This window comes from Penaeus vannamei, chromosome 12, assembly GCF_042767895.1.
Source record: "Penaeus vannamei isolate JL-2024 chromosome 12, ASM4276789v1, whole genome shotgun sequence".
Lineage (NCBI taxonomy): Eukaryota > Metazoa > Arthropoda > Malacostraca > Decapoda > Penaeidae > Penaeus > Penaeus vannamei.
In genome coordinates, this window is record NC_091560.1 from 15,093,927 (window position 1) to 15,111,426 (window position 17,500).

At 38.9% G+C, this 17,500-nt stretch overlaps 1 protein-coding gene across 3 annotated transcripts in view; it reads left to right on the plus strand.

Annotated features, from left to right (window-relative positions):
- Positions 1–17,500, plus strand: part of LOC113829840 (chymotrypsin-2) — a 28,729-nt gene that overhangs the window by 8,530 nt on the left and 2,699 nt on the right. For 2 of the 3 annotated variants that reach the window (XM_070127988.1, XM_027383012.2), the window contains exons 2-4: positions 14,209–14,281; positions 14,710–14,851; positions 15,158–15,336. In XM_070127988.1, the coding sequence (XP_069984089.1) occupies positions 14,209–14,281; positions 14,710–14,851; positions 15,158–15,336 (394 nt within the window). Of the gene's footprint in view, positions 1–4,157; positions 4,285–14,208; positions 14,282–14,709; positions 14,852–15,157; positions 15,337–17,500 lie in introns of those variants that run through there. The other variant, XM_070127989.1, reaches the window with a different exon arrangement.

Genomic DNA, 17,500 nt, shown 5'->3' on the forward strand with positions numbered 1-17,500 from the left:
CCATTACCATTAGAGTGGCTTGGGTCTCGAGCCACCTTCACGGCATAGGTCAGCACCAGCTGGCTGCGTCTGAGTCGGAGGGGAGGTACTCCTGACTCCACCTCAAGACGCTCAATCCTTATACACTTCAGGGCTCCAAGACATCTACGCACACATGCATTCTGCACAGTATTCAATCCTTTCAAAGTTGAGTCTGATGCCGAACCATACACGATTGAACCATAATCTACTTTATACCTAATCAGGGCTTTAAATATTATTAGCAAAGACTTTCTATCAGCTCCCCATTTATTTCCAGAAATGCACTTTAGTAAATTAAGTGCTTTTGACTTTTATTCTTTAACTGATCAATGTGGTCTTTCCAATTAAGTCTACGATGAAAAAGTAGACCGAGAAATCTAGCAGAAATTTGAATAGGTATTGGATGGTTGTTCGACATCCTCCTACGTGAAACATTACCCCAATACTTTTTCTTGTGGAAAACTTAAAACCCCACTGGAGGCCCCAGTTATGAATCATATCCAGTGCCAATTGGATGCGATTTGCTGAAAATTCTGCATTACTTCTGGAATGCCGTAATGCACAATCATCAGCGTACAGTGAGTATTTAAGATTCCGAGGGGGAGCTGGTGAGATGTCATTTATCATGTACAGAAATAAAGTAGGTGACAAGACACTCCCTTGTGTGACCCCGTTTGCCTGGACGAAAATGTCCGAGAAAGTGACAGCAAAAGATCTGTCAGAAATGAAATTTTGAATGAAACAAGGCAAGTTTCCACGTAATCCGAAAGCTTAAATTTTTTTGAGTTGGCTATATCACCATGTCATGTCGTAGGTGTAGTATATGGACCTGTAGTCCCCAGGGGGTCCTACCTACCTAGAGGAGTGCCTTAAGGTCCAAGGTCCCTCCGCAGGGTATGTCCACCCCCTGATGTCAACACCCCCCTTACTAGTTACTGCTACAGTCCCAAGGCATATGGCCTTGTGGGAGTCACGGCGGAAAATCTCTGCATGTTCTAGGTGTGCAGATGAATAATTAAAACAAATAAAAATAACTAAAAACGGTGTAAAGATTCAGGAAGAAAAAGTGGATAGGCTAGCATAAGAAAAGTACAATATGCAGGAGGTTAAAATGAAAGGTAGTAGAAGACATAAGAAAAAAATGTCAAGTAGAAAAACCACGAGGTTGCATAATGATATGTGGTGTATGTATAAGTGCAATCCTGCACGGTCCAGCTCTATCTTCAATAAATACCGACACTGAGGCTTAATATTTAGCTTTTCCGTTCTTTTAGGGTCCTTAGCTGGAGTTGCCGGCCACTTAGGTATAAACTTCATGTAATATGTACAAAATGCCAGAGGATGAGGAGAGAAACGCCCCGTGGTACAGTAGAAAAACGAATGTTTATTTCTCGCGGTACAAAGGGGGCCGCGGGAGGCGGTGACGACACACTCATGACGTGAAAAAGGTTCAACTTTCAATGAAACAAAAATAAAACAATAAAACTAAACATTAAAACACATAATTTATTACATTAAAAGGGATTTAAAAAAGGATGGATAAAATAATGTATACATAGAAACACCGACCTGACAGTCGGCAAGCGCAATGTAATCAAGGTGTGGTGTGGTCACACACACACACACACACACACACACACACACACACACACATACATACATATATATATATATATATATATAATATATATGTATATAGATATGTATGTAATATATATCCATACATTTATATATATACAAATATATAAATACATATGCATATATATATATATATATATATATATATATATATATATATATATATATATATATATATCCATACATTTATATATACATAAAAATATATAAATACATATGCATATATATATATATATATATATATATATATATATATATATATATTCATATATATGGATATATATACATTCTTATATATGCATATCTCTCTATATATGTTAATATATATGTACATATTTATGTACATATTTATGTACATATTTATGTACATATATATGTATATATATTATATATATGGAAATATCATATATATATGTATATATATACATATATATATTCATAAATATATATATATATATATGCATATGTGTATATATATACATATATTGACGTTTATATATATGCATGTATATATATTCATGTATACATATGCATATATATGTGTATATATATGTATAATCATATATACATACATACATATATATATATATATATATTGTTACAGTTGGTATGTCACTAAAAGAATTCATGGGAAGAGCAGCTCCGCTGAACTCTAATTCTCCTAATGCGGTAATCAAAAATCACAGACGAGAAGTCAACTCTTAAGGGTGTGGCCTGATATGAACGGCTAAATGCCACGTAGCATCAGTTCTTGTGTTAAAGTACCAATAGTGATTGTTAAGATTTTTCTGGTTCATTGATTGTATTCAGTCATTCTTCATTCCATATTATAATGCTCGTTAATGCCTTTAAAATATTGTGATCAATTTGTTAATTGTTTGTTTATTTATATTTCCACCATGAATGCATTTTCTTCAAAGTTCATTATTAATTATGTATTCTATCCTTAATTGTATTATAATCCTTTCTTCATGAATAAACTGATTCATGAAACTCATCACTTACTGTCAGTCATTATTCCTCTCTCATTTTATGTTATTGATTTTTTCCCATTGTCAATCAGGGATTATATTCCATCATCAATTATTATGTAGTAAATGTAAAATTAATGACATACCTCATGCAAAATTGAGGATTTAAAACTCATTCAGAGTGAATGGGTTCTTATATGCTCCGGATAAGAAAGAAAGAGAGAAATAAACTTCGAGAATCCTCTGAGATGATGAAAACTATAACTAGAGTGAGCAGGATTACTCTGCAAGAAAGAGAGAAAGAAGAAAAAAGGACAAATAAGGTTGCAATACGCTCAGTTGACGAGTTGAAATGATATCATGCATGAATAGGAATGATTGATATTGTAATGATTTATGACAATTTACCTAGAAGTATTTTAAACACATTTGTTTGATATTACCCTTTCTCAACTACCTCCAAGTTTGAAATTTTGGTCATAGTAACCTTTGTACTCTTGATGACGTCAGAGTATTCCAAAGAATTAGGGGAAATATTGACAAATTTTCGAGAGAAGGAAAGTGGGCGCTACTTATTTACGTGTATGTATGTATATATGTATATGTGTGTATATATATGTGTATGTATATATATATGTATGTATGTGCGAAACTCGGGATACAAAAAAAAAAAAAAATGTAGATATATATGTATATACAGAGATTTCTATATATGCATATATATATATATATATATATATATATATATATATATATATATGTGTGTGTGTGTGTGTGTGTGTGTGTGTGTGTGTGTGTGTGTGTGTGTGTGTGTATGTTTGTGTGTGTGTATATATATATATATATATATATATATATATATATATATATATATATATATATATATATATATATATATGTATGTATGTATGTATATTGACACACCTACACCAAATATAGACCTACACACACAGACAAATATACATAAATGTGTGTATTTATATGTATATATATAATATATATACATATATATGTATGTATGTATATATACTCACACATACATATATGTAAATATAAATAAAGAAAAATATACATATATATACTTAAATGTTATGTATATATATGTATATTTATATTATGTATATATGTGTGTGTATAAGTGTGTGTGTGTGTAAACACTCTCCCACTCCCACTCTTATTCTCACTCTGACTCCGACTCCCACCCACATTAGCACTCACACTCGAAATCAGTCTCTCTCTCTCTCTCTCTCTCTTTCTCTCTCTCTCTCTCTCTCTCTCTCTCTCTCTCTCTCTCTCTCTCTCTCTCTCTCTCTCTCTCTCTCTCTCTCTCTCTATCTATCTATCTATCTCTCTCTCTCTCTCTCTCTCTCCATTTCGCAAATATTTCAAAACAAGGAAGCAGCTACAGCCTTCCCAGCAATAGCAAACTTGTGTTTCCAAACAGCTGAATGCCAACCCCTCCCCTCCTTCCCCCTTCGTTTTACCAATCCAACGAAGTCCTTGCGTCATTAGATCATCTATGTATTTCCAAAGTGCCCTTCACAAGCCTCACTCTTGCACGAGCTTTTGTGCCTTAAACATGAGCGCGACAACAGTGTTCCTTTTTGCAGCCCTTTGCGTTTCCGCCGTGGCTGAGGTGCCCCTCTGGGAACTTGTGAGTACTTTTTTAACGTGAATACTGTTTAATGTCAAATTTGATAGATTATGTGTTGCATTTTAGTGATTGCAAGACTGAAAATCTTGGGTGTTGTCGAAAGAAAAGTGAAGACCAAATAATACTGTCCAGATTTCGATGTACATGTACAAATAATAATAATAAAAAAAAAAAATAGATGTCTTGCATATTGTGGATCGTTTAATAAGTGAATCGCAAGAAATCTTGATTAGTGATGCATAATTATTCCTCTTTTCCAAACGTTCCAAGTGAAATATTTAATAGCTTTATACGGAATGCGAGAAATTTCCAGTGGTTTTCTAAAAAAAAATTAGAAAATTTTATTGGATTTCTAATAAAAAGCTAGAATCTATTAATTATAATGTTAGAAAATCTTATTAGGTTTCTAGTAACATCATAGAAATTTTGATTGCATTTTCCATAGAACCTTAGACATTCTCAATATCTAATCTCTTATTCTCGATAACAAGTTGATTCTTTTAAGCAGTGACTTTGTCTCTCAGAAAATGCTCTAATTCGCTCCGTTCTTCGCTGCTTGGCTGCAGCCGCACTTGTTTTTCCCGATTTCAGGAAGAACAAATGAGACATCGACTTTTCCCCGCCGCATACGATACGATTTGATTCCGATGTTCTGTTTTCTGGTCAGTTATACCTATAGAAAGCAAAGATCCAAACGATATCTTCCACCTTCATTTCTTTCCCCTTTCGAGGCCATCGTGAACACTGACTAAGGCTAATGGCTCGTCTATCCACTTTGGCAAACTCCTGATGAAGCTACAGTTCTGGAAGTAGGTTTCGGTACGTTTGATGGGTCCGTCTTTCGTACATCTGGCAGACATTTTCATGTAAACATAGCTTAAATATCTTAATAAAAGAAGGGAAAACCCTAGGTTGCTAGTAACGAAAGGTGTGATTGGTAGAGAAATAACCAATAATTGTATTAATATCTATTTTTTGAACTTAAGTAAACCATTCGATCTTCCTCTTTCTTCAAATAAATGGTAACAAAAAAGTAGCATTAGTTATCGTTGACTTTGTAGGGAAGTATTTATCGAGCGCATTATTATTTATTCATTTGTTTATTTTTCCGAAATGGCAACACCTAAGGATGGTGAGGCATTCCTCGTTCTATCAACACAGCAAGTATAACCTATAACTGCACATTTCTTGGAAAAAGAAAACGCTTCATACAATAAGCATCATCTATGTATGTTAGCTAAATCCAGTAAAAATCTGCAAAATCTTTGTAAATGCTTCTCATAGCTGCACCATCTAGTAGCGGATAATCGAACCTATGGTGTTTTTTTCCTTCTTAACGCTCGCATTACATAGAAAACATGAGGAGTAGGGCAACAGTGAATATACAAAAGCTTTATCGTTGTATGTGTGCATTTACCGCTAATGGAAGCACGAAGTTTATGCTTGGTGATGAGCTACGAAACAGTTTATATAATTCGTTTGGATTATTGTGAATGCCTTTTATCTGGTGCTAAAATCTTTTGGCTTTAATTATTTCATGTTATCACAATATATATAAAAGCCTTAATTTCGTGATAAAAGATTAATATGCCATTATTATCTATACATACGCATATACTGTAAACAGTCGTCCATTGTTAAAAGGAATAATAATAATGATAATAAAAAAATCATATGACAAATGGATGTAGAGAGCGAGATGCAATGCCCATTTCATCAAAAAGACCAAGATTTTTTTTTTTTTTTTTTTTTTTTTTTGAAGATATCAGATATCATACAGCACATGTAATGGGAGTCGGTTCTTACTCTTTTAATACTGACCCTCCCTAGAACCAGCCAGCAAGCAGTTGCTCGAGATGGAACAAGCAAACATGTATGCTCTCGCTCAGCTGTTCGAAAGTGGATGCGTCTCCTCATAGAAACGCCAAGACTTGGAATAATAATAGCGAAAACTAGGATCACATTTTAGCACAACAAAGGGCATCCAGAATTACTGAAACTAATTATACTGCAGTGTTTCCAGCAGATAACTTGGTATATCACAACGTGGGTCTTGCAGAGTGCAATATACGGACAAGGTAGCTGCTTTAAAAAGTGTTAGCAGGCGTGTATGGCAGCATGACCCATTCCTCTTTAGATAATCATAATCAATTTTTTCCATTCTTTCAGGTATCTGTAAGTAGACAGTTTCTTTTTCCATTTTATCAATCTTATTTCTTAGTTTAAAAATGAGTCCATTCTTTTAATAGAATAAAATCAATAAAACCAAATATAAGAAAATAAAACAAAAGGTAAAAGAACTAAACGAAATCAAAAGTTAAAACGGAAAACCTGAGATCCCCTCAGTCTGTATATTCTCAGAATTCACATGTAACACATCCTAACTGGTCTCGTACAAGGAATACAAATATACTTTCTCTTATAGAATCACAGGAAAAGAAAGGAAATGGCAGGGGGACATCCAGTGAGGGCGGGCGCTCCACGAGCAACACTGATCAGACGAGCCAACGACCCAAGAGTTTTTTTTTTGTTTTTGTTTTTGTTTTTACTTTTGTTGGATTTCTTGGCTATCAACCAGCGGCATGTGGCCAAGGTTATTAAGCCAATGGATCTTATTTATTCTTTCAATCTAAATAAGGTCATAATGTTTTGTCTCCCTTAGAAAAGCTATTACTTTACAAATTATTCTTTCATTATTTTGCTAGTAGGTTTGAAAGTATAAATTCTTTATTTCTTATTTGGAAATAATTTATTTAAGTTCTGTGTTGGTTATGTTATTGACATATTCTGAGGATGTGGTTTATAGTGAGGTAGTTATTCCAGCGGGGACATATTGGAGGGAAAGTTCTCTATATAGGGAGTGAGATGTGTGAGTCTGGTGGCATTGACCCTGAGGCGGGCCAACACCACCTCATCCCTTCTATTTGTGCTGTGGGCTGTGTCCCACATCTCGATGTTTCCTCTGACTTTGTTGGTCAGCTGTAGGTCGGTCCACTCGCTTTGCCACAGGATGGATTTTTGCTTTTATAAGACACAAAACACCTGAGATCTGTACAGACTATGCTAAGGTCCAGGTCGGCAGTTGTCCCGGCTAATCTGTCAGCCTGCTCTTTGCCATAGATACCAGAGCGGCCTGACATCCATATCAGCTTGATTTGTTAGCACCATGTAGCTTACGAATGGCCAGTTCATTTTTAGTGGTTTCTAATGATTTAATGGCTTTAAGGGACCTTAGTGAATCAGAAAAAATGATCATTCTATCGTGGGTCGTCGATAGTGCAAAGTCAATAGCTTTATCAATAGCAAAAAGTTCAGCAATAAAGATTGATGTATGATTCGGCAATCTGAATCTCAATTCATTCATTCGGCCACACACTCGCACCTATACATTGCTCAGTCTTGGAGCCGTCAGTATATGTATGAAAAATGGTAGATGTTTAATAAGGATCTCTCTGAACTTCTGGCATACCTCCACCTCCGGCGCCGTGGCCTTGGTTGATGGAAGTCAAGCTTCCATGATAGCAAAATTGGTCGTTTCCCGTGACGCTATATTAGTCTGAAGCAGGGTATCGATGGTAGAGAGATCTATACCGACTTTTTGGATGAGGTCGTGGAATCTTGTGGTAAAGGGCCTATTGGCACCATTACCATTAGGGTGGCTTGTGTCTTGAGCCACCTTCACGGCATAGATCAGCGCCAGCTGGCTGCGTCTGAGTCGGAGGGGAGGTACTCCTGACTCCACCTCAAGACGCTCAATCCTTATACACTTCAGGGCTCCAAGACATCTACCCATGCATGCATTCTGCACAGTATTCAATCCTTTCAAAGTTGAGTCTGATGCCGAACCATACATGATTGACCCATAATCTACTTTAGACCTAACCAGGGCTCCCCATTTGTTTCCAGAAATGCACTTTAGTAAATTTAGTGCTTTTTAACATTTATTCTTTAACTGACCAATGTGGTCTTTCCAATTAAGTTTACAATAAAAAAGTAGACAGAGACATCCTCCTACGTGAAAAAATTACCCCAATACTCTTGTGGAAAACTTGAAACCCCACTGGAGGCCCCAGTTATGAATCATAACCAGTGCCAATTGGATGCAATTTGTTGTGAATGCTACATTACTGCTGGAATGCCGTAATTCACAATCATCAGCGTACAGTGAGTATTTAAGATTCCGAGGGGGAGCTGGTGAGATGTCATTTACCATGCACAGAAATAAAGTAGATGACAAGACACTTCCTCGTGGGACCCCGTTTGCCTGGACAAAAATGTCTGAGAAAGTGACAGCAAAAGTTCTGTCAGAAATGAAATTTTGAGTGAAACAAGGCAAGTTTCCACGTAATCCAAAAGCTTAAGGGCCAAGGTCCCTCCCAATATAGGTCAGTGGGCATCCGCAGGATATGTCCACCCCCTGATGTCAACATCCCTCTTACTAGTTACTGCTACAGTCCCAAGGGATATGACCTTGTGGGAGTCACGGCGGGAAATTCTAGGTGTGTGGATGAATGATTAAAACAAATAAAAATAACTAAAAACAGTGTAAAGAGTCAGGAAGAAAAAGAGTGGATAGGCTAGCATAAGAAAAGTACAAGATGCAGAAGGAGAGTAAAATGAAAGGAGAAACGGTAGTAGAAAACGTAAGAAAGAAATAAGGTCAAGTAGAACCAGGAGGCTGCACAATATGTGGTGTATGTATAAGTGCAATCCTGCACAGTCCAGCTCTATCTTTAATAAATACCGTCACTGAGGCTTAATACTTAGCTTTTCCGTTCTTTTAGGATCCTTAGCTGGAGCTGCCGGCCACTTAGGTATAAACTAAATGTAATATGTACAAAATGCCAGAGGATGAGGAGAGAAACGCCCCGTGGTACAGTAGAATAACGAATGTTTATTTCTCGCGGTACAAAGGGGGCCGCGGGAGGCCGTGACGTGAAAAAGACTCAACGAAACTAAATCAATAAAACTAAACTTTAGAACACATAAGAAATATAATACATTAAAAGGGATTTTAAAAAAGGATGGATAAAATCATGTATACATAGAAACACTGAGCTGACAGTCGGAAAGCGCAATTTAACCAAGGGGGTTACTCACATGCACATAACCACACCACACGCACTCACACGCACGCACCCATACGCACACAACCACCAAGCGAGCATCATTTGAGTGGGGGGGGGGGGGTGTCATGCTACATAGGCCTTTTCAATGTAAAAATACTGAAATCAAAATATGCTTTTTGACAATTGCCTCTTGAATATGACTGGCCAGTTTTACTAGCTGATCGAGAGTTTGGCGTCCTTTTCAGAAACCGCACTGCTCGTCAACTAGTAAATTCTTGTAATTCAAAAAATGCAATAGCCTACGGTTAACAATTCATTCCATGACCTTGCATAAGCAACTTGTCAACGCAATTGGGTGGGAGGAGATGGCATATTTGGGATTTCCCTCTCCTTTCAATATGGGAATGATATGGGCGAAGTGCCATGAGTTTGGAAGAGTCTGGCTTTTCCAAATTTCATTGTACACTTCTAGCAATGCTTTATCATCTCATACCGAATCTCATTGGGGCCTGGGGACGCCCCTCTACAGGTTTCTGTAAGGTCTTTATTGTAATTAAACTCATCTATGGCAAAGTGTATGGGTTGCAGCTCAGCCGCTTCCTTGATGGTCAGGAATGCAGGATGTTAGTTGTCTGAGCTGCTTGTATAAGAGAATTGCCTGGCGAGTGCAATAGCGACGTCTCTAGGCGATTCTAAATTGCTTCCCTCATGAATGATGTTTTTAATTTTGAAAGATTGATTTTATTGACGTTAGACCAAACCTGTGATATTTTGGTGTTGCTATTGATTGTAGAGACAAAGCCTTGCCAGATGTCTCTTTTGGCTTGTCTGATTGTTCTATGAGCCCTAACTCTTGCTAATTTATAGTTGCAAAAGTTCTGGTTTGTGACATTATTTTTGAAAAGCCTGTAGGCCCTATTGCATTCACGCAGTACCCTGTGGCAACCTGGAACTCTATGCTTTTACGCTATCTGTCGAAGTCTTGGGAATGGATTTCATTGCTGCATCTAAAATAGAATTTTGAATATTGTTTACTTTATCAATGGTTTCTCCAACAAGTTCGAGCTTGACGTTCCTTATGAAGGAGACCAAGTCTGCTTTTTCTACGTTAAATTTCGGTGCTGAAGGCGTTCTGGTTGTGTCGCATGAATATTTAATACAAATAGGAAAGTGGTCGCTTCCCAACAAGTCAATGGTGTGCCACAGGCACTTAGCTGCTACTGTTGAAGAGACCCGAGATTGATCAATAAAGCTCAAATTACCGGTATTATCATCCACTTGCATTGGACTACCATCGTTCAGAAGGATTAGGTCTGAATCATTAACAAGCTTAACTACTTGCTCACCTCTACCATCCACCCGCAGGGAACCCCTTAATGTATGATGAGCATTAAAATCACCTAAAATTACTATATTTGGGGCAGACTATCCTGAAGAGCAAAGAGCTCATCATAAATTACCACATCAGGTGGACAATAAACTTAACAGATAGTCATATACATGCTATTGACTTTTACTTTGTATGCGACAATCTCCAAAGTAGAATCTATAGTCACTTCTGTAAATGGGAGGTTCTGGTGGATGTACATGGCGACTCCGCCTCCACCCTTACCCTCTCGATCCTTCCGACACAGATGGTAGTTTCTCAACGAAACCAATTCATCAGAGATAAAGTTGTTTTAATGGGTCTCTTCGAGAACAATAATATCGGGAGCATAAGACGAGGCTAATAATCTAAGGTCGTTTACTCTAGTTCTAAGACCGACAGTTCCATTGTATAATGGTTAATGCGAAGATTATGTTTTATGGGGTTTGGAAGTGCCTTTTTCTGGGAGGGAGGCGCCTCTTCTCCCGAGCTTCCCGGTGACCTCTCGCGGGAAGACTTGGAGACAAAAGCTCTCTGAGGAGCTGACCAAAAACCAGGCAAACTCTTAACAGGAGTCGCCTGGATGGGAACATATGATCCAGATTGTGATTTGGTATCATCCTTATGTTGCTGCTTTTGTTGGTTTGATTCAGTAATTTGTTTTATTGTTTTGTTCAATTCAAGAATTTGACTTGTTAATTATTTTTCCATTTCCTTAATATCAGCAGTTTCTTTATCCTTAGCTGCAAGCACCTGACTGATACTGCTTGCACTGGGAGTGTTGTTAGTTGCTACTGAAGCATAGGTAGTATTGGGCTTGTTGGTCAAGCCTTCAACTTTCCTCTTGGCTTCATGGTAACTAACATCATGACCTCTCATGTATGCTAATATTTCAGTCTCCTTCAGTCTGCTGCACACGGCAGAGCCTGACTGATTGAGACCTCCACAGTTAGCACACTTGAAAGGGTTTCCAGTACATGTAGTGATGTCATGAGCTCCAGCACATTTACCGTAAGTGAATTTATCAGTATCCTTATCAATACAGCGTAATGAGGTGTGTCCAAATTTTTGGCATCTATTACAGCACATAAGTTTTTGAATTTAAGATCTTACTTGGACTCGTTCGTATCCAACATAGACATACTCAGGAATTTTACTTGAAGCAAAGGTCAAAAAACACAATCCGGTTTCTGTTCGCACATTCTCATCTTTCTTGGTCCATTACGCCTTGGTCCTTCATGTTTTCAAGAATTTCACTTTCATCCATCATTCTCAAATACCTATGAAAGACTACTCCCTTACAGGTATATGGGCCAACAGAAATAGTTACTCTTACCTTGAAATCATGAATCTGCGTCAGTTTAATTGCACTTTTACAAGGAAGCTACCATCTAATTTCTTTACCATTAAGGACCTTGATGAAGCAACTGATTTTCATTCACGCATCTGGCAGCCAAATACCTTGCATTCTCTGGAGGGATAGCACGAAGTCGTTCTCGTTCTCAATTGTAGTGGTTCCATTATTCATAGTCGTGGTCTTAGAAGAGTCATGGGTCGCCCCTCCTCCTCTAGGAGTAGGGGTAGCCGGGGGATCAGTCATCATGGGCATCGGACAAGTCCGACCCCTGGGCGCTTGCCCGTTGTCCTGAAAGACCAATAAACCCCTTAACTATTGGTAATCAACCTAACAGCAATGGCTAAGAGAGTGTGGCAGTTAATCGTCCTCTACCCCTCCAGTGGAAGCCTGATTGCGTTCTCCAACACCACATAGGGATCGAGTTAAGTGGAGGACACTTCCCTACCGCCAAACTTCCCGAAGCGAAGGACGGGAAGTAGATGCCCACCCCAAGCGAATACGGGAGCCCACAAGGCTCAGGGAAGTCACATTAAGAGAAGGAAGGAATTCAGAATATAAAAAGTGCCCAAAGGATGCCCCAGACTACTGGGCCTCACTACTCAGGGGTCAATGCCCGTGAGGGCTACCCTGCTGTAGAGAGCTGCAAGTCTGAGGTGGGGTGCTGACTAATCCTACTGTAGTCTCATGTGACCTGCAAGACCAAAGCACTGAAATTTATTCTGTGCAATATACATTATACAACACAGAAACCACAATATAGAGCGAGACGAGAGGCCCCGGACTCTAGGGTAACAAGTGACACACGATTTTTAATTTGTTGCTGCTGCTTTTTAAAACAAGGTCTGACCTGGTCAAGATCTCATACACGAGTATGAGAGCGGTTTTTAGTTCAGTTAATATTCTATAATTAAGAAAATAATGCAGTATGTTTGGTTCTGGCGAAAAGAAGAAACTCGAGTCGCGTAACTGGTTACAGTAGCCGCCAACACATGGTGCAACTACGAAAAGCATTTACAAAGGACTTGGCGATTTTCATTTGATTTGCCTGCTGTACATAGATGTTTAAAAGAAATATTTAGCTTTTTATATTTCAAGAAATGTGCAGTTATTATTTATCCTTGTGTTGAAAGAAGAGGGAGGGCGAATACCGCCTGGCCTCCATAAGTGTTGCCATTTCGATGAAGAGGATTTCAGGAAATCGCATTTGGAAAACATCCTACTACAAAGTCGACGATAACTAATGTCACACGTTTTGTTGTCACTTATTTGAGGTAAATGAAAGATCAAATGACATATACTTTCCAAAAATAGGATAATAAGTTAGTAATATACGACCATTATGGCGAACCGCGGAATATCGTATTTGGATCTGAGAACATTGTTTTTGTTATCTTAGAATTATATTAAATTGAAGGTAATTTTTTTTTCATTTATTCATTTTTTATTTACTTTATTTATTTTGTGTTGTTTCGCCCTCTTGCTTTTATGGGTCAGGCACTCTACATCTGTTCGGTAATTATACTCGATAATTTAGTAATAAAAGTACAGTGATTGTGTTCATGCATGGTGCTTGCGATAATGACGGCCAATTGAGACGGTCCTTGTTTCCCTTCCATTCCACAATTCGAATATTAATTGTGAGATGCCGTAAACCTGTTGTAAGGGATTAATTATATATCATTTGTGATGTTTGTTATACAGTGTGTTATGGTTGTGTAAATGAATGGTAGTTATAATTTATACTGCTGCGATTATGTCTGTGCCCTCAACACTATGTATAACTCCCCTGATAAAATGCTATAAAATATACAAAAAATAGTTAGGCATATATTGTTGAACAGATTTAGGGACAAAACCATATTTTGTTCAATGTAAGCTTCATTCTTATGAGCTTAGAATACATTTCCTTTTCTATTCTACCAAATCCAAATAAATAGTTCTTATTAAATGATATCCATGAAAGTAATTATACTATTCAAAAGTCGAGAGAGAAGCGTAACCACTGTCGTCCTCACAGAGTCTAAACGGCGTTTGATTAGGGGAAATTAATTTTATTTTTACAGCTTTACATAACAAGTTGCATGCTTTGTAGGTAATAATTTGTAACTTATATGATTAAATTTATTTTCCAGACCCCGATTCCTCCAGTCGAGGTCTCTGGTGAAGGACCTCCTCCTCCTGAGTCTTCCGAAGGACCTCCTCTTTGTAAGTCTCTGTCTCCGCGCACACATACATATACATATATGCGTACATGGTTACATACATGCGCACGCACACATACAAACGTACACCTGCACACATACAAACATACATACATACGCTCAAACCCACAGATACAAGCATAGGCACATACATACACACTAAAACGCACCCACACACTTTGCCATTATAATGATTGCTATATTTGCTGTGGCCATTATTGTTAAAATCGTGATTTTTTTAAAAATTACTAAATACGAAACACAATGGTTGGAAACATAAGGATATGTTGAAAAATGAGAAATTGTCAGTAATACAGCTGTCACTTTCACGCCATGCTATCTGCACTCACACACCACCCAACACAACACACAATACCCAAACACACACTATAATCCATACTCAAAATTAGCACTATTTCACCCTCCTCTCAGCTGACCAGCGCATCGTGGGAGGCAATGAGGCAGAGCCGTACAAGCGCGGGTACCAGGCTGCTTTGACATCAGGAAAAGGTTTCTGTGGGGGTGTTGTCATCAGTAAACTGTTTGTCCTGACAGCTGCCCACTGCATACCAGGGTGAGTACTGATGGTGACAATGTTGATGATAATGATAATAATGCTAATGGTAATATATGTAATGATAATGATAAAATTAATATAGATATTCATAATAATGATAATATAATTATCAAAAATATCAATAATGATAAGAATGATATTGATAATAAAAGTAATAATATATAACAACAACAGTATGCTGGCATAGCCCAGTCCTGTTTCTGCATATGTTACAGCTTATACATTTTCTACTCTTTCTTCTCGCCATAATAATTTGCTCTCCTATCCTTTCCTTTCATTTTCCTTTTTTTCTTCTTTCCTTAGCAATAGGAATGAGCAAATGAATGTAACTGTAGGCATACACGATCTAAAGGTGAAGGAGAAATTTACCCAGCGGATTCCCGTTGCAAAAGCATTCGTTCATCCGGACTATTACAGTGGACGCCAGGGCCCAATTAATGACATTGCTGTCCTAAAACTAGAACAGGAAATTAAGATGACTGGTGCGTTGTAATGTTATTTTTTCGGTTCACGTTTAAGGGTGTTAATGTGCTTGTTTGTGTGTGTGTGTTTGCATATGTGTGCATGTGCCTATATATTTATACATTTGTCTATACACGTTTTCGTAAAAGTCAATGAAATAATAGCATTGAGACTGAAGCTAGCATTTGGCTTCATGTCTCTTATTGCTGTGTACGCTTCCGATGTTTGTAAACTTGACGTGAAAGAGATGTTCTACGCCAAACTTGCATCTGTTGCAGACAGTTGTCCCCGGCGAGATATCCGTATTGTTCTGGGTGACTTCAATGCGGAATCTGGCTGTGATCGAGCTGACTATGAGACGTCTGTCGGTCCTCATGGTTCGGGAGCTGATACCGGCAGCGAGAATAGCCTCCTTTTCCAGGACTTTGCTAGATCCCAGGATTTGAGGATTTCTGGTTCCTGGTTCCAGCACTCAGACCCACATTGTTGAACATAGTACAGCAATGTGGGTAATGCAGCCAAGGAGATTGACAACATACTCGTTAGCACTCGTTGGAGGATCCTCCAGAATTGCAGGGTGTATAGGAGTGCTGAGTTCTGTGGTACTGACCATAGATTGGTTGTGGCTACCCTCTGGGTACACTTCAAAACTCCCCAGCGGTCTAATGATCACCCTAGGGCGTTTCATTTGGACAGGCTGAATCAGGGGGAGAGTGCTTAGGGGTTTGCTGAGGCAATCTCTTGGCGTTTCACAGCACTCGATAATCTGACGGACCCTGTACTTCTGTGGGACACCTTCAAGCGTGAAACACTTGATACAGCCCAAGAATCGTTTGGTGAACGCCCGAAGACAAGACAGAATTTTATCATGGGTGACACTGGAAGATAGATGCTTGCCATGCAGCTCGTCTGACAGGGGATTGGGATTTGCACCATTCTCAGGTGTGCAGAACTCTGTCTCTGTTAAGAAGGGGCAAGGAACAGCATATTAGGAGTCTTGCTGAGGAGGTCGAAGGCCTCTTAGTAAATGACCTTCGTCCTGCATACCAAGCCCTAAGAAATCTCCAAGCCTACTTCACAAGTGACTGCAATTCGCTTAGTCTCAGATCCTGTTGCAGTGTTGGAGCGTTGGACTGAGTATTTTGAGCAGTTGTACCAGATTGACCCACTAACAGTTAACTTGGATGTGGGTAGTGCCGAGATTACGTTGCCAGACCAACCCATCAATGAGGATCCATCCTCCCTAACTGAAGGTATGGAGGCGATCTCCAATTTGTAGAATGGCAAAGCAGTGGCATTCCAGCTGAACTGTTAAAGGCTGGTGGGGAACCTATGGCACGGAGGTTGCATGCTGTCCTAGCTGCCATCTGGCGGTCTGGTATCGGTCCCCCTGAGCTATTAAGGGGTGTGGTCATCTCTCTCTGGAAGGTTCTTGCCACATCTTTCTGAGACGTATCAGGAACCACCTACTGAGGCATCAGAGGTTGGAGCAATCTGGATTCACTCCTGGTAAGTCCACAATAGACCATATCCTTGCGCTTCGAGTCATTGTAGAGCACCGTCGTGAGTTCGGGCATGGGCTGCTTGCAGCCTATATCGACCTCAGAGTGATTCGGGAATCACTCTGGGAGAACCTGACACTGAGAGGAATTCCAACAAGGATTATTAGACTAATAGCAAGTCTGTATACTGGTACTGAAAGTGCTGTAAAGTGTGGTGGGAGCTTGTCGAGCTTCTTTCCTGTTAGTTCAAGAGTGAGGCAAGGCTGTGTCCTTGCACCAACACTTTTCAACACTTGTATGGACTGTACACGGGGACGAGCTACTGTTCAAAGTCATCGTGGAGCAACTCTGGGCAATATCAAGGTTACAGACCTTGACTTTGCTGATGATGTTGCTATTCTGAGTCTTTGGAAACCTTAGTGGTAGCTCTTGATGCATTTAGAAATGAAGCAAAGCCCTTGGGTCTATGGGTCTCCTGGACCAAGACCAAGATCCAGGACTTTGGAACCTGTTCAGTCGGTACGTGCTTCCGGCGAGGACACTGAGGTCACAGAGAGCTTTACATACCTTGGTAGTGTAGTTCATAACTCAGGGCTGTCAGACCAGGAAGTCAGCAGGCAGATTGGCCTAGCAGCAAGGGTCTCTCGCCAAGAGTATCTGGAGATGTCGGTACCTGTGCAGA